Source organism: Oenanthe melanoleuca, chromosome 26, assembly GCF_029582105.1.
Source record: "Oenanthe melanoleuca isolate GR-GAL-2019-014 chromosome 26, OMel1.0, whole genome shotgun sequence".
NCBI classification, from domain to species: Eukaryota; Metazoa; Chordata; class Aves; order Passeriformes; family Muscicapidae; genus Oenanthe; species Oenanthe melanoleuca.
Genome location: NC_079359.1, coordinates 5,827,662 through 5,851,206, shown reverse-complemented (window position 1 = coordinate 5,851,206; position 23,545 = coordinate 5,827,662). Strand labels below are relative to the sequence as shown.

General features: G+C 51.4%; 4 protein-coding genes across 8 annotated transcripts; 3 read left to right on the top strand and 1 right to left on the bottom strand.

Annotated features, from left to right (window-relative positions):
- The first annotated feature begins 118 nt into the window (after positions 1 to 118).
- On the top strand, positions 119 to 2,114 carry LOC130263552 (tetraspanin-17-like). Its single transcript, XM_056511128.1, has 5 exons — positions 119 to 300; positions 686 to 779; positions 1,028 to 1,222; positions 1,788 to 1,932; positions 2,104 to 2,114. Exons 1-5 carry the CDS (start codon positions 128 to 130, stop codon positions 2,112 to 2,114), a joined length of 618 nt encoding a protein of 205 aa, XP_056367103.1. The 5' UTR covers positions 119 to 127.
- LOC130263790 (tetraspanin-18-like) lies at positions 2,023 to 3,873 on the top strand. The gene is made up of 4 exons (XM_056511591.1): positions 2,023 to 2,202; positions 2,283 to 2,462; positions 2,714 to 2,797; positions 3,142 to 3,873. The coding sequence occupies exons 1-4, from the start codon at positions 2,194 to 2,196 to the stop codon at positions 3,187 to 3,189; spliced, it is 321 nt and encodes a 106-aa protein (XP_056367566.1). The 5' UTR covers positions 2,023 to 2,193; the 3' UTR covers positions 3,190 to 3,873.
- Positions 3,874 to 4,929: 1,056 nt separating this feature from the next.
- Positions 4,930 to 8,888, bottom strand: UBE2T (ubiquitin conjugating enzyme E2 T). Of its 4 annotated transcripts, none has more exons than XM_056511586.1 (7): positions 8,726 to 8,888; positions 8,201 to 8,337; positions 7,611 to 7,680; positions 6,802 to 6,907; positions 6,091 to 6,189; positions 5,629 to 5,709; positions 4,930 to 5,229 (listed from the first exon to the last, which is right to left on the bottom strand). In XM_056511586.1, the coding sequence occupies exons 2-7, from the start codon at positions 8,304 to 8,306 to the stop codon at positions 5,104 to 5,106; spliced, it is 588 nt and encodes a 195-aa protein (XP_056367561.1). In that variant the 5' UTR covers positions 8,307 to 8,337; positions 8,726 to 8,888; the 3' UTR covers positions 4,930 to 5,103. The 4 variants fall into 4 exon arrangements, with proteins under 4 accessions (XP_056367561.1, XP_056367565.1, XP_056367562.1 ...); XM_056511590.1 differs by having other exon boundaries at positions 8,790 to 8,864; XM_056511587.1 differs by having other exon boundaries at positions 8,681 to 8,839.
- Positions 8,889 to 10,236: 1,348 nt separating this feature from the next.
- On the top strand, positions 10,237 to 22,732 carry LOC130263788 (cryptochrome-1-like). Of its 2 annotated transcripts, none has more exons than XM_056511585.1 (11): positions 10,237 to 10,340; positions 13,024 to 13,482; positions 14,352 to 14,468; positions 15,327 to 15,474; positions 15,730 to 15,870; positions 16,993 to 17,163; positions 17,672 to 17,812; positions 18,238 to 18,389; positions 19,508 to 19,605; positions 20,075 to 20,185; positions 21,823 to 22,726. In XM_056511585.1, exons 2-11 carry the CDS (start codon positions 13,070 to 13,072, stop codon positions 21,912 to 21,914), a joined length of 1,584 nt encoding a protein of 527 aa, XP_056367560.1. In that variant the 5' UTR covers positions 10,237 to 10,340; positions 13,024 to 13,069; the 3' UTR covers positions 21,915 to 22,726. The 2 variants fall into 2 exon arrangements, with proteins under 2 accessions (XP_056367560.1, XP_056367559.1); XM_056511584.1 differs by lacking the exon at positions 10,237 to 10,340 and adding an exon at positions 11,433 to 11,560 and having other exon boundaries at positions 21,823 to 22,732.
- The last annotated feature ends 813 nt before the right edge of the window (positions 22,733 to 23,545 follow it).

Below are 23,545 nucleotides of genomic sequence, written 5' to 3'. Positions count from 1 at the left end.
CGAATGGCCACAGCAACAATCAGTGGCCGAGGTCACCCCGGCCTGGTGGGGCAGCTCGTCTTTCCCTGCCCACAGGTCTCATTTCCTTGGCTGACAAGAGCCGGAGACTCCCGGCCGCCAGCGCACAATGGTGGATCCTGTTCCCCATCAATCATTCATGGCCTCGCCGTGGGAAGCGATTTCTTGGGGGCTGCTGGAGTGGGAACAGGGGAGGGATTTTCCGACCTTTGTGATATTATATAGGTGCTGGCAGCGTCAGGGAAGGTTGGAGGTACCTGGGTCGCCCACTATCCCCGCAGGGTGAGTGGTGTGGGGCTGAAGGGAACACAGGATTTAGAGAGGACATGGGCTAGGAAGGGACATGGAATTTGTAGGGCACATGGGACTTGGTGGAGACACAAGGTTTGTAGGGAACATGGGTTTGTAGGGGACACAACATTTGTAGGGAGGATTTGGAGGGGACAGGACTGGGGGCATGGGGTTTGAAGGGGACATGTGGCTGGGAGGGGACAGGGGTTTGGAGAGGACACAGGTTTGGGGCTTTTTCGGGTGTCATGGGAGATGGTGGGGATAGAAAATGATCTGGGACTTTTGAGAGGCTGCATCCCCCACATTCTGCTGGAGCCATGGGGTCCAGGACAAGTCAGGGCTGGCTGTGGCCAGGGCTCTGCTCTCCCCTCCATAGGGACAAACACTGCCGTGTCCCCTCTCCTGGTGTCCTCATGGGTATCTTGAGCTGCATGAAGTACCTGATGTTCATCTTCAACGTGCTGGTGTTTGTGAGTCCACCTGGGCCCTGTGGGGTGCAGGGGTGGAGGGAACCTGTGCCTGGGGAGGGGGGAACTCCAGCTGGCTCAGGGGTGGGTGACACCGGTACCAGGGAGGGAAGCCAGGGTTGAAGCATCCCCCATCCACACGGGGTGACACTTCTGTCTGGATCAGGGGTGGGTGTCACCCATTCCCAGAGAGGGGATCAAACCTTGGACAGTCCCTGAGCCCGGGACCATCTCCTGACCTCCCGCTGCAGGCTGGGGGGACGTGCCTGGCAGGCATGGGGCTCTGGGTGGCCGTGGACCCAGCTGGCTTCCAGGACATTGTGGCTGCCAGGGCTGTGCTGAGCGCAGGCGCGTGGCTGCTGCTGGCCGTGGGCATTGCCCTGTCCCTGCTGGGCTTCCTGGGCTGCTGCGGGGCCCTGCGCCGGAGCCGCCCGCTGCTGCTGCTGGTGAGGAAGGGAGGATGGCTGGGAAGGGGCTGCAGCATGTGGGCAGGGGGCACTGGGGGCAGGAGTCATGTGCTGGCGGGTGGTGGGGGATGCAGCTGCTCCTGGAGCAGCCAGGAGCTAGTTTTCCTCATCCTCAACATATCCTGTCCTCCATGCTCCACCTTATGAGTTGCAGTTTAGAGCCCAGAGGATTTATAAAGCCACCAAGTGGGGTCAATTCTCTCTGAAGCCACTGACTTGTCCCATGTGACACTTCCAAGATGCTCCCCAAGGTTTTCCAAGATTTCCTCCCCACTGTTGGTGAGGGGCAGAAATGCTTGTTTGATCACCAAGATCCCCATTTCTTCAGCATCCCCAGTCTCTTGCAGACAGTGCTTGTTTATAACCCCTGCATTGCAGCCAGTGGTCAGAGATGCAGCATCTGTCCCCAGGAGCTGTACATACATCCCTGGAATCAGGGACACAGGGCACAGGCAGGGGTGGTGCAGAGGAGGACAGGGATAATGTGGGTAAGCTTCTTGTGGGATCAGGCTGGTCTCTGACTACTTCATCTGCTGCCTTCCAGTTCTTCATCCTCGTCAGCCTCGTCTTCCTCACACAGCTCATTGGGGCCATTCTCTTTCTGGTGCACTGGAAACAGGTACTGGCAGCACCCCCAGGGTCACCAGCCTCCCTCTGTCACACCGTGGTCATGGCTCAGAGTCCACCAGGTGACTGGGGCTGCTGTAGGGACAGCCTTCCTCTCACCTCCATCATCAGCACCACAAGACAAACCTCAAAGCAGGTGGGGGGATCCACTGGGTGCCCAATTCCCCTGAGAAGGAGCTGGTGCTGAGCAGAGTGGGAGAGGAACAGCCCCAGCCCTGCCACCAATTCCACAGGTCCAGCCTGAGCAATTCCTGTCCGAGCTGCAGAGGAACTATGGTGGGGATGAGGGTGCTGAGGTCTTCTCCACAGCCTGGAACACCCTCATGGTCACGGTGAGCAGCTGGGGGCTCCTGGGGGACACACAGGGTCCACCAAGGGTGACCACAGTAATGGTGCTTCCCTTCTGTTCCAGTTCTCGTGCTGTGGTGTTTTAGGACCCGAAGACTTTGGGAACGGCTCCCGCTTCCAGGAGCTGCACCCAGGGATGCCGTGGCCACGGGCATGCTGTGCCCGGGACGGGCTGCTGCAGGCGGGAGAGCTGCTGGGCTGGGAGCAGTGCCAGGACAGGAGCCCAGGCTACATCCATGAGCAGGTACAGCACAACTCTCCTGTGCCCGTGTCCCCGAGCCTCAGCCTGCCCCAGGCTCATGGAGCAGGCAGAGCATAAAGGACACAAACCTGGCACAGTGCCTGGCTCTGCTTCCACAGTCCAGTGGCTCCAAAGTCCTCAGCTTGTCCTGCCCCACAGGGGACCCTCCACATCCCCCTGCAACCCAGTCCCCCTCTGGGCTCCCTGTGGCCCTGGGAACACAAGAAAGCCCCTCCCTCTTCTCTCTGCCCCAGGGCTGCTTCTCTACCTTCGGTAGGACTCTGCAGAGGTACATCTCCCTCCCTGGGACCTGCAGCTTAGCCGTGCTGGGCATCGAGGTAATGAGGGGGCCCAGGGCCAGGGCAGGCAGAACACCCACTCCTTGTGGCAGGGGGGTTGTTCAGTGAGCAAGGAGAGCATGAAGGAGCTCGGGTCTGTCTCAAGGTACAGAGCCTGCTCTCCACTGCAGATGGGGCAGGTGAAGGAGCAAGGGAGGGTTTGTTTTACTCCCTCTGTCTCCTCACCCTGGTGTCCCTGTGCAGCAGCAGGACAGCTGGCCATGCCCCTTGAGGGGCACAGCGGTGGCTCCAGGCCAGGGATCCCCCAGCCCCTCCCTGCTTCCAGCCACAGCCAGGCCCAGCTCTGCTATGGGGCTGACCCTCTCCCACCTCCATCATTCCAGATCTTTGCCATGTTCTTCGCCTTCTGCCTTTACTACAACTTCGACTGAGTGGGACAGGGACATGGCCAGGGCTTTGGGAGCAGCTGAGGACACGGCCTTTTCTTACCCAGCAGAGATCAGCACATCACTGAGCTTCACTGCTTCCCAGGCATTAGGAACCTTGCTAAGTCCTGTCTCTGCTCCAGAGATGGGCCTGACTCACTTTTCTGGGAGCAGGGATAGGATGTGGGTTAAATTCCCAGCAGGGAACCTGCAGAACAAGAGGCTGAGCACCTGACCTGCTCCTGCTGCGATCTGCTGCCAGCCCGAACCTTTGGAGCTGTGGAGGCACCAAGAATTATCCTCCTCAGCCCACTCTTCTTGTGTCTTCGCTCTGCACAGCACAGCGCTGACATCCTGCCTTCCACATCCATCCTTCCACATCCATCCTCCCAGATCCCTCACAATCCTCTGGGCTCCTCCTCACCTGCTGTGAGCTGGTTCTTGTCACTGGTCACCTCCTGGAGATACAACAGAGCCAAGACACCATCCAGGTTATCTAAATGGTCCAAGTGGAACGTAACAGACTGCTCTGAGAGCCAGAGTTGTAAGACTTGAGTTTAATGACTTAGCCCTTGAGGTTCCATGGAAAATTAAGCCTTTCCTGGGAAAGGATTCCCACCAGCTGGTTCTGACCTGTCTGCTGCTCAGCTTCTGCACTCGGTTGGTTGTGAAAATAGAAAACTGAACTACTTGGTGCTGCTCACATGTCTCTGAAAGTTGGAAACTGGAAGCTGAAGTGGTGGTTACAGCTTTCCTTTTGTCATGCTTTGACACTGGCCAAACACCAGGCAGGAGACTCGTTTACTTACCCTCTCCTGCTACAGTTGGGCAGAGGACAGGGAAAAAAATGAAGGGCTCGTGAGTTGAGATAAGGACTGGGAAAAAAAAACCACTAAGGGCAAAACAGGCTCAAATTTAAAAGTATAAAGGAAATTTGTTATTAATAGTCAGAAGAGGAACTGCTCCCACCAGATACCACTGAGGAGGAGGCGCCAGTGGAACCTGCTGCTCACACTGCAGAGTCTGGGGTTCCCAGGAACTCTCTTTGGCTGCACAGTTTGGGGTTCCATCCTCACAGGGGTTCCCAAAAACCCACTTTGGCTCGCTCAGTCTAGGAGGCCATCCTGTCGTGGACACTATTCCTGCCTAGTTGATGTTCTGCCCACCTAGTGGTGTCTCTTGTAGATGTAGATTTTGTGCCTGCTCGTTGCTTTTAGGAGTTTTTGTGTTAATTGAACTCCTGCCTATAGAGCTAAGCACTATGGGAATCATTAATTTGTTTATTGTTGGGTGGGTCAGCGGTTTGATGGGCAGGTGTGGAGCAGCAGGGGCCTTGCTCGAGGAAAGGGGGAAACTGAGGATACAGGAGTTGCAGGGGAGGTACAACTCAGAGCACAAGAGACTGAAACTGGGGAGTGCAGATTCAATAAGAACATCCCAAAATAAACAGTAAGGAACAACACAACACTCTCACAATGCAACACATAATACCCAACCACAAGTGCCACAGCCCGAGGTTTTTCTAGGTCTATCCATTTCAATTACCAACCTCTAACTGGGCCAGCAGCATGTCCATCTTCAGAGCTGTCAGAGGTTGGCACTGTCAGACAGGGTGGAAGCTTCCAGCAGCTTCTCACAGAAGCTACTCCTGTAGCCCTCTCCCACTACCAAAAACCAGGCTGTGCCACATCAACGCACCCTGTTCTTCTGAATATTCCAAAACCTCCACTCAACAAAATGGAAAAATAGATAAAAATTAAAGCTTTAGATTTTATTAATATAATGGAACTTTTTGCAAAAAAATAACACCCCGAGGAAACAGAAACCCAAAGCTAATGCAGCCATTTAAAGACAGACTCTTTCCTTGTAACCTGTGTGAGGGGAAGGGGACAGTGACAGCCCAAAGAGAACAAAAGGCCCTCAGGAATCTGGGCGGGATTTCTTCTCCTTCCTACTGATGTTAACCCGTTTTCTTTTCTGCATGGTTGATTCACTGCTGGTGCTTGTTTCACTTTGGACGATTTTCTCTTCCAAAGGCTTGGAAGTCTGTGAAAACCCATGAAATAAAAGAGCTGTGAATAATTTAATTTTACAGCCATTGGAATGCCCTGTGCTCCACCAAGGTCAGAGACAACTGTACTCTGGCTCTTTCGCAGTGAGCCTTCATTATTCTGCTCTCGCTGCTGGGATTTTTAGGAAAGGGGCTGACAGGAGAGCAAGATAATGGCTGAGCAGAGCTCTAGAACACACATAGATAAGCCAGGTCACTCCAGGGCTCTGTGTGTTGTTGCAGGGATGATTGCACTCTGTGCTCTCCTGACAACCACAGTTAGAAATGCATTCAGAGCTGCTGCAGTGAGCATGGCTCCCACAGGGAGAGAGAAACTGAGACAAGAGGACCCAGGTAGAGGGAGCTCCACCAAGTGAGCAGAGTGAGGTCCTTACCCTCGGCTGCCCTGCGTATTTCTCCGTCCACTCCCTGGCATTGAGCAGGAACAGCTGCTTGTTGTACTTGTACTCCGAGGACTAAAGGGCAAGAGCAAGATAAAGACAGAGATTTGAATGCACGTCACCGAGAAACTGGGACAAAGTCTGGCTTTAGGACTTCTAAACCAGACTAAAACTACAACAAGCATGAAGTGTAAAATTAATTTAGTTTGCTTGAAGAACTCGTGCTGCCATTTGCACTGAAGATCATGGCTTGAAGACAAGACCTTGACCATCTCTTCTGGCCTCAGCTGCCTCAAGGAAGGGAAGCCCAGAGATGCCCCAGGTGATCCAGCTCAGGCCATGCTCCCAAGTGTGTCAATCCAGAGTGAGTGAAGTGGAAGTTGAGCCTAGACCTGGCCCCTCCTTCCCTCCCCACCTGTGTCCATGGTCAGGAGAGAGGGAAAGGGGCTCACGTACGATATCGGCCATGAGAGGGTCGTCAGGGTTGGGCTCTGCCATCAGCAGCTGGATGGAGGTCAGCAGGGTGGAGATGTTCAGGGAAGGCCTCCATGCACCCTGTGAGGAAGCAGGATGAGAGCAGCAGCTCAGAGCAGCCCAGAGACACCTCAGAACCCCCAGCACTTCAACCCAACTTGCCCACAGCTGCCTTGGACTTCCAGCACATAATGCCCCATGGAACACACCAGACCCACTCTCAATACAAGGCTCCAAGGAAGCCCAACTGACAGCCAGGGCAGTGGTCATGGCTCCAAGGCTGCCAGAGCTCAAAGAGCTCAAGAAGCATTTGGACAAAGCTCCCAGGAACACAATGGGACTTTGGCTTGTCCTGTGCAAATCCAGCTCGTGGCCCTAATGATCCTTTTGTGTCCCTTCCAACTCAGGAGATTCCATGATTCTATGGGCTGTATCCTGCACATCTCTGCTGTGCAACTCATTTTCAGACCTAACGCCTTTTGACTCCAATCTTTAAAGCCTTGGAAACTTATATGGAACAAAGAATGTCATGTTCTGGCTCGAGACAAAGGAGATGTCACTCAAAACTTCATTCCCTGCTCCCTGTAAATAAGTCAGGAGCAAACAGACATTCAATCAGGCTTTTACAAGAAGCAGATAAGGAGTTCATTATCCTGCCCAGGCTCACTTACCCACAGCCAAGCACTGTCTTACCTTTGGGGGTAACTTAAGAACATCCAGGCAAATTCTTCCAGCAGAGTCAATGTTGGGATGGTAGATGGGGGTCAGAAAGCGAATCTTTGGCGGCTCAAATGGGTACCTGAAGCATGAAGAAGCAAAAGTTATTGTTATATCTATAGGCCCAGTTGTTTTCCCACCCAAGCAATGCCATAATTTCCTCCTCCCAACCTACATGACACCCCTCTCCACAAATCTTCGGAGGCAGTGCTCTGCCTTTGCTGCTTCCAGCTGTGTCTGACTAACACTTCCCTTCCACAAGAGAACAACAGAAAAAACTCTGTACTGATGAACAAGCTCTTTCCAGAAAGCTTTGAGACAGTATGATGAGGCAAAAGTCTTATCATTGCACTTCTAGGTTTTAATCACACATCTTTGATGTTCAATGCAAAACAAGTTTATCAGTTACTAGAAAAATTGCATTCCTTAAAAAGGGTTTCAATTCCTTGTTGAGAGGATAAAGGAAAGAATCACATGTTAGCATTTACAGCAAATACCTTACACCAGTTTACTGATATTTAAAACAGGACTACACTAACCACTTAATCAGAGAATCAGCCTGTTTTGGTTTAGAAGGGACATTAAAAGTGCATTTCACTCCACTCCCTGCCATGGCAGGGACACCTTCCACTAGCCCAGCTTGGTCCAGACCCTGTCCAACCTGGCCTTGGGCACTGCCAGGGATGGGGCAGCCACAGCTTCTGGGGCAACCTGGGCCAGGGCCTCTCCACTCTCACAGAGAATTCCTTCCTAACTGATCTGGCTAGATCCTATTGCCCACTTACCTTTCAGGAACTATGATTTCCAGGTTGAATATTCCTTTCTCATATGGTGTGTCCACACCTCCTAAAATTTCTTTAGGAGCAAGATGAAAATACAAGAATTACATTCAAAATCAGAAATACAGAATGATTTGGGTTGGAAGGGACCTTCAAGATTAGCTTGTTGTCCAGCAGTCCCCACATACCTCCCACAGTTACAGAGCTGCTCAGGTGACAGAGCCATACAATGTTAAGGGTTGGGAAGGACCTTAAAGACCACCCAATTCCAGAACCCCTTCCATTATCCCAGGTTGCTCCAACCCTTATCTAACCTGGACACTCCCGGGGATGGGACAGTCACAGTTTCTCTGGGCAACCTGTGCCAGGGCCTCACAGGGGAGAATCCAGGAATAAAAAAATGTCATCTTATGTAAGACCAGTTCCACTGCCCAGCAATCAAAACTAAGGGCAGACCAGCCAAGGCACAGGCTAAGCTATACTTAAAGGAAACTGAAATCCAACACTTCCACATAACCTCTAAAGCCCAAAGCACACAGGCACCTAGCAGCAAACTGCACCTCAGCCCTGCCTTTGGGAGCCCCCGAGGTACATACGTGCCCGCAGGTCATCGAGCTGCCCGTTCTGCCAGCAGGTGATGCCCGGAGGTGGCTCTGTGGCCAGGAGCGAGAGCTCCCTTGTCAGCCGTGACACTCTCTGCATGGTGCTGGAGCTCCGAGACCCAGTTCTATTCCTGACAGATTTGCAAAAACAGCGCTTTAAATCGAGCATTTTTCTTGGCTAAGGACCTGGGTTTTGAGCTATTATCCTGTTGTGATACCAGAGTCACAGAGAGGCAGAGCCTACTGTGAGTTCCGGGAGCTGCTCTTGCACCCAGCTGGAATAGGGGCATCATGTTCCATCCCATCGCCTCAGTCCCCAGCTAAGTCTAATAAATCCTAGGGTTTAACAAACCCTGATAAACTGGGAGGCCATGACCAGGCTCCAAACTACCTCGGCCCACGGACAAGAGCTGCGCCCCACTTCCCGAGGATGAGAACCGCCACCCGCAGCCGCACCCCTCCAAGAGCTCTCACACAATCCCTTTGGAACGGCCGCCACCCTCTCTGATGACTAATTACCGCCTCACAGCAGCTAATTAACGCCCCCCCACGATGACCAAGCCCCCGCTCCCGCCGCCCAGACCCGTGAGGCAGCGCGCGGTGGGGGCCGCACTTCCGCTATCGCCTGGCAACGGGAGGACGCCTGGCGGGCAGCCCCACCCCCCGGCCTGGCTCTCGGGCTCTGATTGGGCTGTCCTGGCGCTCAGCCCCGCCCCCTCAATTGAATTGGGCGCTGTCATTGGCTAAGAGCTGCGGGCGGGAACCCAAGCTCCGCCCCTTTTGATGGTGCACGCGGGGGGCGCGGCCTGAGCTGTCTGAGGAGGCGGGAGCGGGGCCGGAGCCGCTCGGGCCCCGCCGGGATCCCCGGCCCTGGCATGCTCCAGCCCGGGGACTCTCCCGCCCCGAACCGCGTTAAACCTCCGTGGGCAGCGGGCAGCGGGCAGCGGACAGTGCCCCGCCGGGGGCGCTCCTTACATAACCCACCCGTCCCGGCCGGCGTTGTGTAACCGGGCCCGTGGGGCGAGGAACCGGCGCCGCGCCCGCCGCCAGCACAGACCGTAGGCAAGGAGGTAACGGGGGGGAGGAGGTGGGAGCCAGGCTGGCCCGTTCGCCCCCACTGCTGCGGGGCTGGCGCAGGGCCGCCCTCCCCGTTCCCTCCTCGCCGCTCCCCGCCGTCTGAGGGGCCGGGCGGCGGTCCCGGAGCTCGGCCCGGCTCCCCGCCTTCCCTCCGCCCCGGGCCTGGAGACTCGGCGGTGGCTCTCGACCCGCTGCACGAGAGGCCCCGGCAAGCCCCTACGCTTGGATGGCTTTGGGACTTATTTCCTCCTCTGATTCAGTATGCCATTTTCTTGCATCAAAGCTGTATCCAGTACCGTACTTATCACCTAAAGTATTCAAAGAGGGGAAAGAACCTAGAGATTGGAATCAAAGGGAGCCTCAGGTCTGGCTCAGTGTAGAGAGTGGGATTATGGAACCAGATTTATGTAAAAAATTAATTCTTAGATCCCAATTAAGAATTGTTCTCAAGCCTGTCAAATCAGAATAGCATTAAAAACTTAACAATGATAATTATTCCACTTCACAAGCCCAGACTGAGGTTTCAGAGAGCAGGTGTGAGGCTGCTGACATATCTGACACCTGTATTTACCTGTTTCACTATTGCTTCTGAAGCAGCCAGGATATAGTCAAGGAGCATTTGACAATGGAGAGTGCACCACAGAGGAAATTAAACTGTTAAAAATTATCTTCCTGGTTCCTAGACCTTGGTTTGTCCCTGTTCAATCTGGCTCTGTCAGCTCCAAGGGCCAGTGGGACCAGAGAGGAGCTGCCTGCAATTCTCCTCCTTCTTTCTTGGGAATTACACAAAAGCTTGAGTAGCCTAGACCATCTTTGATGCAGAAGCTATCAGTGCAGATATTTATGGTATTTAGACATGTTTAAACCTGGACAACTAATTTCTGGATGCCTGTAGGAACAGGAGCAGCATAATGGGTTTTGGACAGTGCCACTGACAATCCTTGCATCACATTCCTGCCTGTGGAGAGAAATGCTCAGCAGCAGGAGAGCCAGGATCAGATCTTTTTGGGGTGACGTGTTGTAAAGTCCTTGGAGCATCAGCTTTGCCACCCTCAAGGTAAGGCCTGGTTTTCCCTGCTTTCTGTCTTGGTGTATCTGTCCCAAAGTGCAGGGATTAATCCAGTGCGAGGTGTATTTCTGCCTGCCTGGTTGATTTTTGGGGAACAGATATGATCTGGATGTGGCAGGGAGTCTGCCCAGCCTTGCTGGGTGAATGGACTCAAGTCACTGGTTCAAGGAGAGGTGGAATCCCAACATGACGTCAGTGACAGACAGCACTTGTTCTGCCTTGTCTGCCATCCCAGAGCATCTTTCCTTTCCTTTCCTTTCCTTTCCTTTCCTTTCCTTTCCTTTCCTTTCCTTTCCTTTCCTTTCCTTTCCTTTCCTTTCCTTTCCTTTCCTTTCCTTTCCTTTCCTTTCCTTTCCTTTCCTTTCCTTTCCTTTCCTTTCCTTTCTTGTGACATGACAGGAGTGTCTGAGAGCGCAGTTCCTTTCTGACACCACCCATGGCCTACATATCCCCTCCCCATTCCTTCCACCCAGTAGGGTATCCCAGCTGCTCACCCAGCTTTGATACCTCTTTAGCTCTAGGCTCCTTCCCTTCCCAGTGAGCTTCAGCCCCTTTTAATGGAGCCCCTGCTCCTTCCAGCCTCTTTTAATGAAATCCTTGTCCCCCAGTCTCCTTTAGTGGGATCCCCAGAGCTGCCTTTAACTCACACCCTACAGCCCACCCAGGCCCTGGCCTGGGGCTGCCTGCCCTGTGCCCAGTCCCTGTTGTGGTGTGATCCTGGTCCCACTGCTCCTGCAGGGATGCCATGACTGGAAGGGATGGGATGGGTCCCAGCCTGGGGACTTATCTTGGGGCCATCCCATGGGCTGTGTGGGGCACTGGGCTCAGAGCAGTCCCAGGTGTGTGAGACCAAGGAGCACGGGGTGAGTGTGGTCCCACAGGCATCCTGGGGCTGCAGGGGCTTGGATTTGGGGTGACCCTGCGGACCATGTAGGGCCACAGGGCTTGGGACAGCCTCAAAGGCTGTAGGGCTGTGGGGGCCTTGGAGCCCCTGACTGGTGCAGCCCCTCAGTGAGGCTAGCTGGTGCATAGGGTGCAGGGGACTCTTCCAGCACACTTTGCATGGTTTAGTACCCAAAAATGCCAGGTGGGTGCTCCCCTGAGCAGCAGGAAGCACCTTGTTTTTCTGGTTCTCCCAGGAAGTGGGTGCAGGGCGGAGCACCCCACACAGCCCAGCCCTGCCCTGCCTTGGGCTGCACTCCAAACTCGTGAGTTTGGGGCCTTACTGGGGGATTGGAACAAAGTGGGTCTGTCTGGGTGCTGCTAGTGCATGTGTTTGGGGGCAAATCAGATTTAAGGAAAAGCTGCTGGATGTGAGTTGAGTAGGAGCAAGGGCTGAGTCACCTCGTGCAGGTGCAGCCATTGGTGAGGGGGTGAGTGGAGCTGTTTGGCTGGAAGAGCTGAGCTGAATTAGGGATTGTTGTTTGGTTCTTTGTTAATCCCTGATCTCTTTGTTCTCTGGGGGTAAAGCTTGAAATTAGCAGCAGGTGGGGACCCACCTGGGAGGTGGGCATTGAACTTCCCCAGTTTTATACAGGAAAGCAAGTTTAGGAGGTGCTGCTGGGCTTGGTGCAGACACGAGGTGGCAGCTGGGCTCCTTCTTTGCTTCCTGGCATCTGCTGTGTCCATTGTCCTGAGCAGGGAAGCCAGAGCTTGTGAGCTGCTTCCCAAACTGTACCCTGAGCCACTTCAGCTTAAGACCCAAGGTCACCACTCCTGCCAACTGTCTGAACTCAGCTGAAGTAGTTCAAAGGAGAATAAATGTATGAATCAAGAGTAGTTTTGTGTCATTATCACACCCAGCTTTGCCCTGGAGGCAGGCTGGAAGAGCTGGGGATGTCCAGCCTAGAGAAGAAAAGGGGAGACATCAGACCCCACTCTAGTGCCTAAAGGGGCTCCAAGACAGCTAGAGAGTGACTTTGGGCAAGGGTCTGGAGGAATAAACAAGGGGGAATGGCTTCCCACTGCCAGAGGGCAGGGTGAGATGGGATATTGGAAGAAATTCTTCCCTGTGAGGGTGGTGAGGCCCTGGCAGAGGCTGCCTGGAGAAGCTGTGGCTGCCCCATCCCTGGCAGTGTCCAAGGCCAGGCTGGACAGGGCTTGGAGCAACCTGGGATGGTGGAAGATGTCCCTGCCCATGGCAGGGAGTGGAACTGGGTGGGCTTTAATGTCCCTTCCCATCCAAATCAGTCTGGGATTCTGTGAAATCCATAAATTCAGATGTCTCCTACTAAAATCGCCTGACAGGAGTATTGTAGCAGGTCTGTGATGAGCTGATTGCTCCTGTGGACCTCCTTGAAATAAGTTCATGACTTCCAGACAGTTTGCTGACAGCCACGTCTGTGGAGTTAAAAAGTGTTTGTGCACTAAATGGAGCTCTGACATTTCCATCTGTTTTGATTCCTTCTGTCTAGTGAGTGTTATTGGGACACAATTTCATTGAGGGATTTAATTTAAGGATTTGAGTGACTCATTTGCAGCAGAGACCATTCTCTGTGGAGCTGGGTGGTGATCTTGCTGCTGAGTGGTGGGGCCAGAGGACAGGTTTGCTCTTGTTCCAGCATTGCTCTCTCATGAAAACTTATCAAAGCAAGACGTTTGTGGTAAAAACTGCAGATGATTTTTTTTTTAATCTCTATTTCTAATTGTTAATTGACCTTATTCTTCATAGGATTTGGTATCCTGAAGCCAGGGGCTCCCTCCCTGCTGTAGGCAGGATGCTGCATCGCACCATTCACCTTTTCCGCAAGGAGCTGCGGCTGCACGACAACCCCGTGCTGCTGGCTGCCCTGCAGTCCTCAGAGGCCCTGTACCCTGTCTACATCCTGGACAGAGCCTTCCTCACCTCCTCCATGCACATCGGGGCCCTGCGCTGGCACTTCCTGCTCCAGTCCCTCGAGGATCTCCACAAGAACTTGTGTCAGCTGGGCTCCTGCTTGCTGGTCATTCAAGGGGAGTATGAGGCTGTTCTGAGGGATCACATCCAGAAGTGGAACATCACACAGGTGACGCTGGATGCAGAGATGGAGCCGTTTTACAAGGAGATGGAGGCCAACATCCAGCGCCTGGGGGCAGAGCTGGGCTTTGAGGTGCTGTCCCTGGGGAGCCACAGCCTGTACAACACCCAGCGGTACGTGGCTGCCCCGCATCCACAGCTGCCTCCAGGTCATTTCAGAAGAGAAAAGGCCAAGTGTTTAGGTTTTTCCTTTGGAGAAAATTGGACTGTCTGAGTTGAACGTGGTGCTGTTTGCTGGAGAAACTTTGTGTGTTGCCCTCTTGGAAGGGACAGAAGAGATTGTGCACAGATTTTAGGATTTCAGCCTAAAGAGCTGGTTAACTTTTTCCTTTTGGGCAGTTTAATTCACCTAAAAACTTACTCTTTTAAACAGAGTGAAAGAAATTCTCCAGCACATTTAGTAGGACTTGTAAAAGTTCTATTAAATATGGTAAAGAGTCTTTGGTGTCAGATTTTTTCAAAATCTTTCAAATCAGCTTTCACTGGTGTCTGAATGCACTTGGATCCATGCTGTTACTCAGTGCTGAATGACTGAGGATATTGAAATCTCTAAGAAGAAAAGCAGTAATAAGTAAACCAGCCCTAACACTCTAATTTTGCAAAGCCCCTAAATTACATAAATGATGTCTTGAATTCGAGCTGTTTGCACAGGTGTTTGCTCAGAGAGGACAGTTATTTACTGCCCTGAACCTGTTTTTTTGTGGCACCAGAGGTGTCCTGCACCCTGCCCTGTGTGTTGTGGCTGGGTGTGGCTGTGCAAGTGAAGCCATGGCTGGAATCCTGATTCCAGTTTTGTTGTCTTAGATCCTGAGAAACTGTTCTTGGGATAGATGTGCATTCACCCATGGAGTTTTACTTGTAAAATCTGTAATTTCCACATTCAGTTGCACTAATGGGAGTTGTTATAGCCTTCCTGTCCACTTGCAGTTCCAGCTTCTTCCTTGGTTTCTGTTGTGTGAAAAGAGATCTTATTTGTTTTTAAGGATTTTGGAGATAAATGGTGGGAGTCCCCCATTAACTTACAAGAGGTTCCTTCACATTCTGTCTCTGCTTGGTGACCCTGAGGTGCCTGTCCGAAACCTCACAGCTGAAGACTTCCAGTAAGTACTAGCCAGTGAGTGGGAATTGCTGGTCCTCTTTCTCTTTTCCAGCCATATGGGGGCAGAGGCCTTGGGAAGCTTTGGCAACTGAGGCTGAGGAGATGCTGGGGGGCTGCTGAGGGGTGTGGGCTTGGGTAGCCCCCACCTTGGTTAGGAATGAGCAGCCAGGGTGGCCCAGGAAGCTGATTTGCCTCCTTCCCTATGAAACTGAGAGAGAAGGTTTGGATTTGATGTAGGGAAGAAATTCTTCCATGTGAGGGTGGGCAGGCCCTGGCACAGGGTGCCCAGAGCAGCTGTGGCTGCCCCATCCCTGGAAGTGTCCCTGGACAGGGCCTGGAGCAACCTGGGATGGTGGCAGGTGTCTCTGCCCATGGCAAGGGGTGGAACTGGACGAGCTCTAATGTCTCTTCCAGCCCAAACCAGTCTGGGATTCTGTGAAACCTCTTCAGAGGCACAGAGGATGGGTTGGCCTTTGGAGGCAGCCCCATAATTGTGCTTAGGTTCTGAGGAGGCTCTTGGTTCCATCCTAAGGATGGATGTGACAGCTGGGAGCAACTGGAGAGCATTGTGTAGGGGATGGGAGCTAAAAGGGGTCTGAGCTGTGGGTGCAGCTGACTGCCCCGAGCACTGTAACTTGGTGGGACTGTTCCTCTTCCCCCAGTTCAGGCCAGAATTCCCTGGAGCAATTGCAGGATGAACTCTTCTCCCCCAGGAGAGTATAACCTGGGATTTCTGACTGTGCCATCATTCCCTGTTCTCTGGTTGGACTGTGATAGAGGAGGTTTGGTGTGTGACAGGGGCTGTCTCCTTCTCCTGGGTCCTGTGGCTCCTTTCAAGGAGTTTTCTCTCTCACCTCAGGAGATGCAGTGCCCCTGACCCCGACCTGGCTGAGTGTTACAGAGTGCCTCTCCCTGTGGATTTGAAGATCTCCCCAGAGAGCCTTTCCCCTTGGAGAGGAGGGGAGACTGAAGGGCTGCAGCGCCTGGAGCAGCACTTGACTGACCAGGTCAGCCCTGAGGGAGCACAGGGGGTGGTGGTGGCTCCAGGGGGCTGAGAGCAGCGCCCAGCTGGGCTTGGAGGAGGGGAGCATCTTGGACTTGTCTTTGTTCTCCTTCATTTCTAGGAGGTGAGAGTGTTTTCCAGGCACAACATCAAACAAGCTCCTGTGATAGTGAAGCCAGTTCCAAGAGCCTTCCTCTGCTTATTACTGGACATGTGTCATCTTGTGCTGCCTGAACTCAGATTTCTGTTTTCATTTCAGGGCTGGGTGGCAAGCTTTACTAAACCAAGGACAATCCCAAACTCGCTGCTTCCAAGCACCACAGGCCTGAGCCCTTATTTCAGTATGGGCTGTCTGTCAGTTCGGACATTTTTTTATAGGTTGTCAAACATTTATGCTCAGGTAAGCAAATAATTGTTCCTAAGTAAGCAAATCCAACACTGTGACATGTCTGGCATGGGATACAGGATTTAACACACAGATCATCTTGGTAGAGATTTGTTGTATCAAAAAATGCTGCTTTTTTAATGTCTTCTCACAGTATCCCATGAAATCTGTGGAGTGGCTTCATGTTGTGTAAAACACCTGTGAATGTCTGCAGCTCTTCCCAATGAAGTTTTAGAAATGGGATGTTCATATTCTAAATTCATATTTTGATCAGGAACTGTAGTGACAGGAAAAGGGGGAATGGCTTCAAACTGAAAGAGAGCAGGTTTGGATTACATATTGGGAATAAATTCTCCCCTGTGAGGGTGGTGAGGGCCTGGCACAGGCTGCCCAGAGAAGCTGTGGCTCCCCTGTGCCTGGAATTGTCCAAGGCCAGGTTGGACAGGGCTTGGAGCAACCTGGGCTGGTGGAAGGGTCCCTGCCCATGGCAGAGGGTGGAGTGAAATGGTCTTTAAGGTCCATTCCAACTCAAATCATAGTTCTATGAATAGGGAACAAGCAGACCCAGGATCAGCAGGAAAGTGCAGGAAAACCTTCCTAAAATTCAAGAATTTAGTTTGTCTTTTTGGTGGTTAAGGGAAGTTTTTGGTTGGCTCATGCAGTTTGTTTCTGGAAATCAACTGGTTTTATCTTGGACAAGTTTTAATTGTAGCATAAAACAAAGCCACTTTCTGAAATCTTGTTTAATTCTTAAGAAGTGAGCTTGAAACCAACCCAAGAAAACCAAGGTCCTCCTTTACCTCCATCTTAAGATTATCCTTTGAGAGATGGCTGAACCACCTGAATTCAGTTAACATGTTAATAAAGACATGCTTGGTGTAAGAAATCCCAGTGTGACACTGTTTTGGAAGATAGATGGAGAATGTTTGAGGTAACACTGAGGTCCAGCAGTCTGGCTTTGCTTTGGGCCAGACAGCATTGCCTCAGATCTTTGATTTCCTTGACTTGAATGCTAAAGTGCCTTGAAACCAGTATTGTAGTCAGATTAATCTTTATTTCATAGGCCTGACAGTCACAAAATGAGTGAGGCTGCAATGATATGTATGAACTGAAGCTGTCAACTTACGTCTTTTGCAGGCAAAGCACCACTCTCTGCCTCCAGTGTCGCTCCAAGGGCAGCTGTTGTGGAGGGAATTCTTCTATACAGTAGCATCAGCAACCCCCAACTTCACCCAGATGGCTGGGAACCCCATCTGCCTGCAGATCTGCTGGTACAAGGATGCAGAGAGGCTCCACAAATGGAAAATGGTAATGAGGTGCATGGCCACAGCAGCTGCATTTGAGCTTAGAGCTTTCCTCTGGCCTTGATTGGTCCCTGCTGGCAGTTTGAGGGGGTGTGACAGGCTGTGAGAGCTGGAAATATTCAGCATGGAGAAGAGAAGGCTCCAGGGAGACCTCAGAGATCCTTCCAGTGCCTAAAGGGGTTCCAGGAGAGCTGGAGAGGGACTTTGAACAAGGGATGGAGGCACAGGATAATGGGGAATGGCTTCCAACTGCCAGAGGGCAGCCTCAGATGGGATTTTGGGACAGAATTCCTCCCTGTGACAGTGGTAAGGCACTGTCAGTTGTGGCTGCCCCATCCCTGGCCGTGGCCAAGGCCAGGTTGGATGGGGCTTGGAGCAACCTGGGCTGGTGGAAGGTGTCCCTGCCCATGGCAGGGGGTGGGATGGGCTTTGATGTCCCTCCCCACTCAAACCATGCTGTGGTTGTGTGAAAGCAGTGTGTGAGGGGGGCTGATGCTGCTGTTCTGCTGCAGGCACAGACAGGGTTCCCCTGGATCGATGCCATCATGACCCAGCTGCGCCAGGAGGGCTGGATCCACCACCTGGCTCGGCACGCCGCCGCCTGCTTCCTGACACGGGGGGACCTCTGGATCAGCTGGGAAGAGGGAATGAAGGTTCACTGCTGCCTTGTATTTCTCTCTGTTCTGCCTGGCCCTGAGAAACCCTGCACAGCCTGAGTCTTGCAGTGGAAGGTTCTGCAGAGCAGGGTTTAGTTCTGCCCCTTCCTGCAGATTTCAGGGTTTGTGGAATCTGCACTCAGTGCAGTAGTGAGAGGTCATTCCTTTCCCCAAATCCTCATGGTTTTTGGATAGCCAGGATGCTGGTGGAGACGTGCTCAGTCTGTAGCAGATCCCAAACCCAGAGTTTTGGGTTGCTCTGTCTTCCTTCTGTCTGTGGGAGCATTCCTGGTGTGCCTGTGAGGAGGCAGCCAGGCCCCACAGTGCTGTGCTTCCAGCAGCAACCCCCCGCCTGCTTTGGTCTGGTTTTTGTAATGTAGCCATTTCAGGAGTGTCTCTCTCTTCCCATCCCTGATGTGCAGGTGTTTGAAGAGCTGCTTTTAGATGCTGACTACAGCATCAATGCTGGGAACTGGATGTGGCTGTCAGCCAGTGCTTTCTTCCACCAGTACACACGGATCTTCTGCCCTGTCCGCTTCGGGAAGCGCACAGACCCCCAGGGCAACTACATCAGGTCAGGGGACACCCACCCCAGCATCCCCCAGGCTCCCCTGACAGCAGGAGCTGATGAACTGGGTCAGTTTGAAACACACACATCTGTTAAACAGGGCTCATTGCAATGGCACATGAGGAAAGTGAGACATGGAGAAGAAGAGAGATACTTGTCATTCCAAGTGATGGCTGAGCAGGGCTTATGTTCCTTTGTGAGCACTCATTGCCTCCAGCACCATGTCTGATCATCAGGCTGGCTTCTCTTTCTAAAGGATTTGAGTAGAATTTCCCACAGCTTCCCTACTCCAGGCTGCACTTTGTTTCTTGCTTTTCATAGAATTCTGGAATGTGCTTGGAAGGGACCTTAAACTTCATCCAGTTCTGCCATGGGCAGGGACACCTTCCACTATCCTAAGGTTTCTCCAAGCCTGACCTTCAACACTTCCAAGGATGGGGCAGCCACAGCTTCTCTGGGCAGCCTGTGCCAGGGCCTGCCCTCCCTCACAGGGAGGAATATCCCAATATCCCATCTAACCCTGCCATCCTATAGCTGCACACACATAAGTTTTATTTTCTCCTCTTTGCTTCAGAGTCTCATTTCCTTGTCTCTCCATCATGGGCTGATGGGCTCTCTCAAAGCACTGGGGTGTTTCCTGGGCTCACTGTGTTAATGTTGAGCAAACAGCTCCATTTCCCCACTTCTCTTCTTCCCATCTTGTCTAGATTTGGGTATTGCCAAGGAAAAGCCTGTGCTGAGGTACCTCACAGAGTGGGACAGCAAATGACTTTGCCATTCTGCAGCAATTTTTAAAAATTAGTTTGTTTTTAAAATTTATTAATGTTTAGGATGAAATGTCAGTGAAAATGTTAAAAATCTATTTTGGAGGAAATCAAAACTGAGGTATTGTTTAAATCACCCCATTTATTCTATGCTGTAAAGTTAACTTTTGGAAGATATCACACCTTGGAGGTTTGAGAATATAAACACAACTTTTTTTGTGGAGAGTGAATCAGAACTTTCCCATGGATTGTAACATCAATATTAACATGGCACAGGTTGGTTTACACTTATCTGAATGTATTTGCAAATATTCATTTGCCTGCAGGATTATAAATCCCTTTATTTTCCCTGTTTTGTAGGAAATACTTGCCCATACTAAAGAACTTTCCCTCCAAGTACATCTATGAGCCTTGGACAGCATCTGAAGAGGAGCAGAAGCAAGCAGGATGTATCATAGGTAATTCATTCACATTCCTTGCTAAGGATTTTCCTACTGCTAACTATCCAAAATAAATATGTATGAGATGGAAGCATCACACTTTAAACATAAGGCATTTATCTTCTGAAAATGGATGAATCCAACAGCCTTCCTTCTGTTCATTCTGCATTAACATTTTTTATTGGAGTCTCATTTCACAGTACATATTTTTGCCTCAACTTTATATCCTAGAACTCTTGGATCACTCCATGCTTTTGCCTTTGAATTTATCTAATCTTGGATGCTTGGCTGCTTTAAATAGTATCAGAACATCTTGTGCATTTACTCCTGCTCTAACAGTCTTTGAAGGCTCTTATGTCAAAGTGGGAGCTCTTCTCTTTGATGGAGAGGATTAGGCACTTCCATTTAAGAAAAGCTGAAACTATTTCAAGTCCAGGGAAGATGTCCTTGCTGATTGTGGTAAAGGCTCTGTCTCCACCTTGCCCAGGTCAGGATTACCCCTTCCCCATGGTGAACCACAAGGAAGCCAGTGACCACAACCTGCAGCTGATGAGGCAGGTCAGAGAGGAGCAGCACAGAACAGCTCAGCTGACGAGAGGTGAGAGGTGCTGCAGCACCCACACTCCCTGTGCTGTGACACACAGGCTGTCCCCAGGAACTGGGCTCTGGGGCTTGGTTTGGGTGCTTTGCCAGGATGCTTTCCCTCTTTGGATACCAACATCATGTGCAGCTCTTCTGGTTCCTACTGTTAAAACACTGTCCCAAGAGTGAGAACAAGAGTGTGAGCCTTTTCTTCCTTCCCTCTTGCCTTGGAGCATCCTCCTGCATGCTGCAGAAATTCCTTCTCAAAACCAGATCCTCTCCCTCACTCCCCATCCCAGGCTGGCTGGGTGCATCTCTAAGCTGCAGAAATCTCTGCAGCTCTGCCCACACCTCTTGTAACCCAGAACATTCTTGTTTGTCCTTGGTACCATGATCTGCCCTATCCATAGCAGAGGTTGAGATTCCCACTCAGCACAAAGCTCTGGAGAGGTGAGTTGTTCCAATAAATTTACCTTTTGGCACGGTTTTCTGCACTGCTTAAACCCTATGGATAACAAACAGGTAGTTATCAGGTAAGGCTAGAACACTCAAACTGTGCTGAAGTAATTAATTAATTAGATGACACAGATTTGTCACTTATGGCACCTGTGCTCTTAAAATTGAAATCCCAGGGCCTGTGGTGAGCTCAGAGGAACCCTTCATGGTAAAACATGGAATCTCAGCCTGGTTTGAGTAGGAAGGGACATTAAAGCTCATCCAGTTTCAACCCTGCCATGGGCACAGACACATTCCACCATCCCAGGTTATTGCAAGCCCTGTCCAGCCTGGCCTTGGACACTTCCAGGGATGGGGCAGCCACAGCTGCTCTGGGCAACCTCTGCCAGGGGCTTCCCACCCTCACAAGGGATCATTTCATCCCGATATCCAGCCTAACCCTGCCCTTGGGCAGTGGGAAGCTGTTCCCTTGTCCTGTTCCTCCAGGCTTTTGTCCCATGTCCCCCTCCAGCTCTCTTGGAGCCCCTTTAGGAAAGGTCTCCAAGTTCTCCCTGGAGCCTTCTCTTTTCCAGGCTGAACATTCTCAGCTCTCCCAGCCTGGCACCCTAATGGAATTTAAGTGACAAAATACCTTTTTATTTAACAGGGGGCCACAGCAGCCTCTCTCTATTATAGAAACCCAACATGCAGCAGCGGAGGGGAACCTTAACTATTCCTTCCTTCACTGCTCTGAAGGCATTAATTGTTCCCAACCCTGGAATGGGGTCACACACTGGAATTGTACAGATATAACCAATGTATGCTGGCAGTTCTTCCAGCAGCCCTGTGGTAGCAGGGACTAAATCCTGTGAGTGCTGCTGGAGATAGGTAGAGCCAAAATTTTGAGAGTCCCTGACTCCAAACATTATCCCAATACCCATCTCAGTATGAAAACAAGCTCATACAGGTGAGTAGATGTTGGAATAGAGTAAGGGCTAAGGAGTTGGATTGGACTTGGAGCAGTCTGGCAGGTGTCCCTGCCCATGGCACAGAGTGGGATGAAAGCAGCTTCAAGGCCCCTTCCAACACAATCCATTTAGGGATTCCATGATTCTTGATGCCCATGAACAGAAGCATTTTCTGCCACTTTGTATCTTCACCTGACTGAAGTCACAGAAGACTTTGCAAGCTTTCATCCTTCTTCCTTTCTGGCTGCAGATGATGCAGATGACCCCATGGAAATAAAGGTAAAGCGTGACCATTCCGAAGAAAACATGTCAAAAGGAAAAGTGGCCCGAACAACAGAATAAACCAAAATTCCCTCAGGGATCACTGCTGGGGAGCAAAGAAAGGCAAGAGGGAGAGCCAGAGCCAGCTGAGCTGGCCAAAGCACTGTCCTCCATACTTTGCCCTGCTAGTTGTGCCTCTTGCTTGTGACCTGACCTCAGGCGGCGTGCTGGATCTTGAGTAGTTTTAGTGCAGTTATTTTGGATGGAGTTGTTTGTCTGAGCGACTTCTGGACCATTTGTTGAAGCTGTTGGGTGAATGCAAGAGGTACCTGGTTGTGGCAGGTCCTCCTGCTGCAACATCCTTCAAAATCCATGTGTTTCATGCACTGGTATAAATAGACTTTGTGACAAATACTCAATGTCAGAAGACTGCTTGCCACATTAGTATTAGGACCTTGATTTGATTGCCTTGTAGAGATAGACTCTTAGGGATGTTCAGATTATTTAAGTTCCCAGTTTGTGATTGTAGTCCCTAGTCTGGAGAGACAGAGCAGAGTGCAGCCTTGTACCTTGTGTGTAGTTTTTAAGTCATAAGTAGGAATTATTATGCTTTTTAAGAACAATGTTGAAAATATCCTACTAAATTAGGGCTAATATGCAACTTCATCACCATAATTCTCTTCCTTGACTAACTAGAACTGCAGGGCAGAGATTAATTCTCTCATGTACCACATGGAAAAATTTCCCCTCCCACTGAGGTGTATTGTTGTGAAGTTTGACAAGACCAGAGGAGTAAATTATGGTTAGGGGTTTGGGGGTGGGGGAGTGCAGTGGGATTTTCATGGCTGCAGATACTATTTTGGGTTTGGAAAGAAATAAAACTTACTTCTGACACGAACAATGCAACGGCTCTGGAACAATCTGTTATCACAATTGATATCCATCAGTCCTCTTGGAAAACCTGGTGGCACAGCAGCTCCAGCAGCAATCCAAACTCCTTTGGAGCATCCTGGGATCTAGTGCAGGAGCAGCACAGGAACCATGAGCACCAGGAGGAGGCTGTAAACTGCAGGATCTTTCAATGCTGCTGGAGACCTGCAGGACCTGTCTGTGAGGTGGAAATACAAAGCTGCAAGGACCTTCCTGCTGCTCCAAGGCTGCATCACGCTCCTGGAGATGCATGTTCCCGTGTTCCCTGACACTTCAGCCCTCCACCAAACCTAGTGACTGGCAGGAATGGCCAGAAGGAAAGCCCTCCTGCCTCCCCCTTTATGGAAGGTGGAATTGCAAGGTGGTGCTTGTTGTTTGGGGGAGATCTGCTGCTCCAAAGCCTTGTGGTATTCCTCCCCTCTGTCACTGGGCTGCTTCCTGTGCCTGATGGGATGTAGAGCATCCCTGAAGGGATCGCACCCATCCACAAGAAGGGCTGGAAGGAGGAGCTGGGAAATTCCAGGCCTGTCAGCTTGACATAAGTGCCCAGTAGGATTATGGAACAGATCATCTTGGGTGCCATCCCCCAGCACCTACAGGATGGCCAGGAGATCAGACCCAGTCAGTGTGGGTCTAGGAGGGGCAGGTCCTGCCTGTCTCATCTCCTGTCACCAGGTGACCCACCTGGTGGATGCAGGGAAGGCTGTGGATGTGTCTACCTGGACTTTGGCAAAGCCTTTGATACCATCTCAGCTGCAGCCTCAGCTTGGACAGAGCACTCT

Coding starts and splice junctions, on each gene's coding strand:
- LOC130263552 (XM_056511128.1), top strand. CDS start 128: ATGGTGGATCCTGTTCCCCATCAATCATTCATGGCCTCGCCGTGGGAA. Junction 301..685: donor TCGCCCACTATCCCCGCAGG/GTGAGTGGTGTG, acceptor TCCCCTCCATAG/GGACAAACACTGCCGTGTCC. Junction 1,223..1,787: donor GCCGCCCGCTGCTGCTGCTG/GTGAGGAAGGGA, acceptor GCTGCCTTCCAG/TTCTTCATCCTCGTCAGCCT.
- LOC130263790 (XM_056511591.1), top strand. Junction 2,463..2,713: donor CAGGCTACATCCATGAGCAG/GTACAGCACAAC, acceptor TCTCTGCCCCAG/GGCTGCTTCTCTACCTTCGG. Junction 2,798..3,141: donor TAGCCGTGCTGGGCATCGAG/GTAATGAGGGGG, acceptor CCATCATTCCAG/ATCTTTGCCATGTTCTTCGC.
- UBE2T (XM_056511586.1), bottom strand. CDS start 8,306: ATGCAGAGAGTGTCACGGCTGACAAGGGAGCTCTCGCTCCTGGCCACA. Junction 5,710..6,090: donor ACCCTCTCATGGCCGATATC/GTACGTGAGCCC, acceptor CTTGCCCTTTAG/TCCTCGGAGTACAAGTACAA. Junction 5,230..5,628: donor AATACGCAGGGCAGCCGAGG/GTAAGGACCTCA, acceptor GGGTTTTCACAG/ACTTCCAAGCCTTTGGAAGA.
- LOC130263788 (XM_056511584.1), top strand. CDS start 11,433: ATGCCAGGTGGGTGCTCCCCTGAGCAGCAGGAAGCACCTTGTTTTTCT. Junction 15,871..16,992: donor TGTCAAACATTTATGCTCAG/GTAAGCAAATAA, acceptor CGTCTTTTGCAG/GCAAAGCACCACTCTCTGCC. Junction 17,813..18,237: donor GCTGGGAAGAGGGAATGAAG/GTTCACTGCTGC, acceptor CCTGATGTGCAG/GTGTTTGAAGAGCTGCTTTT.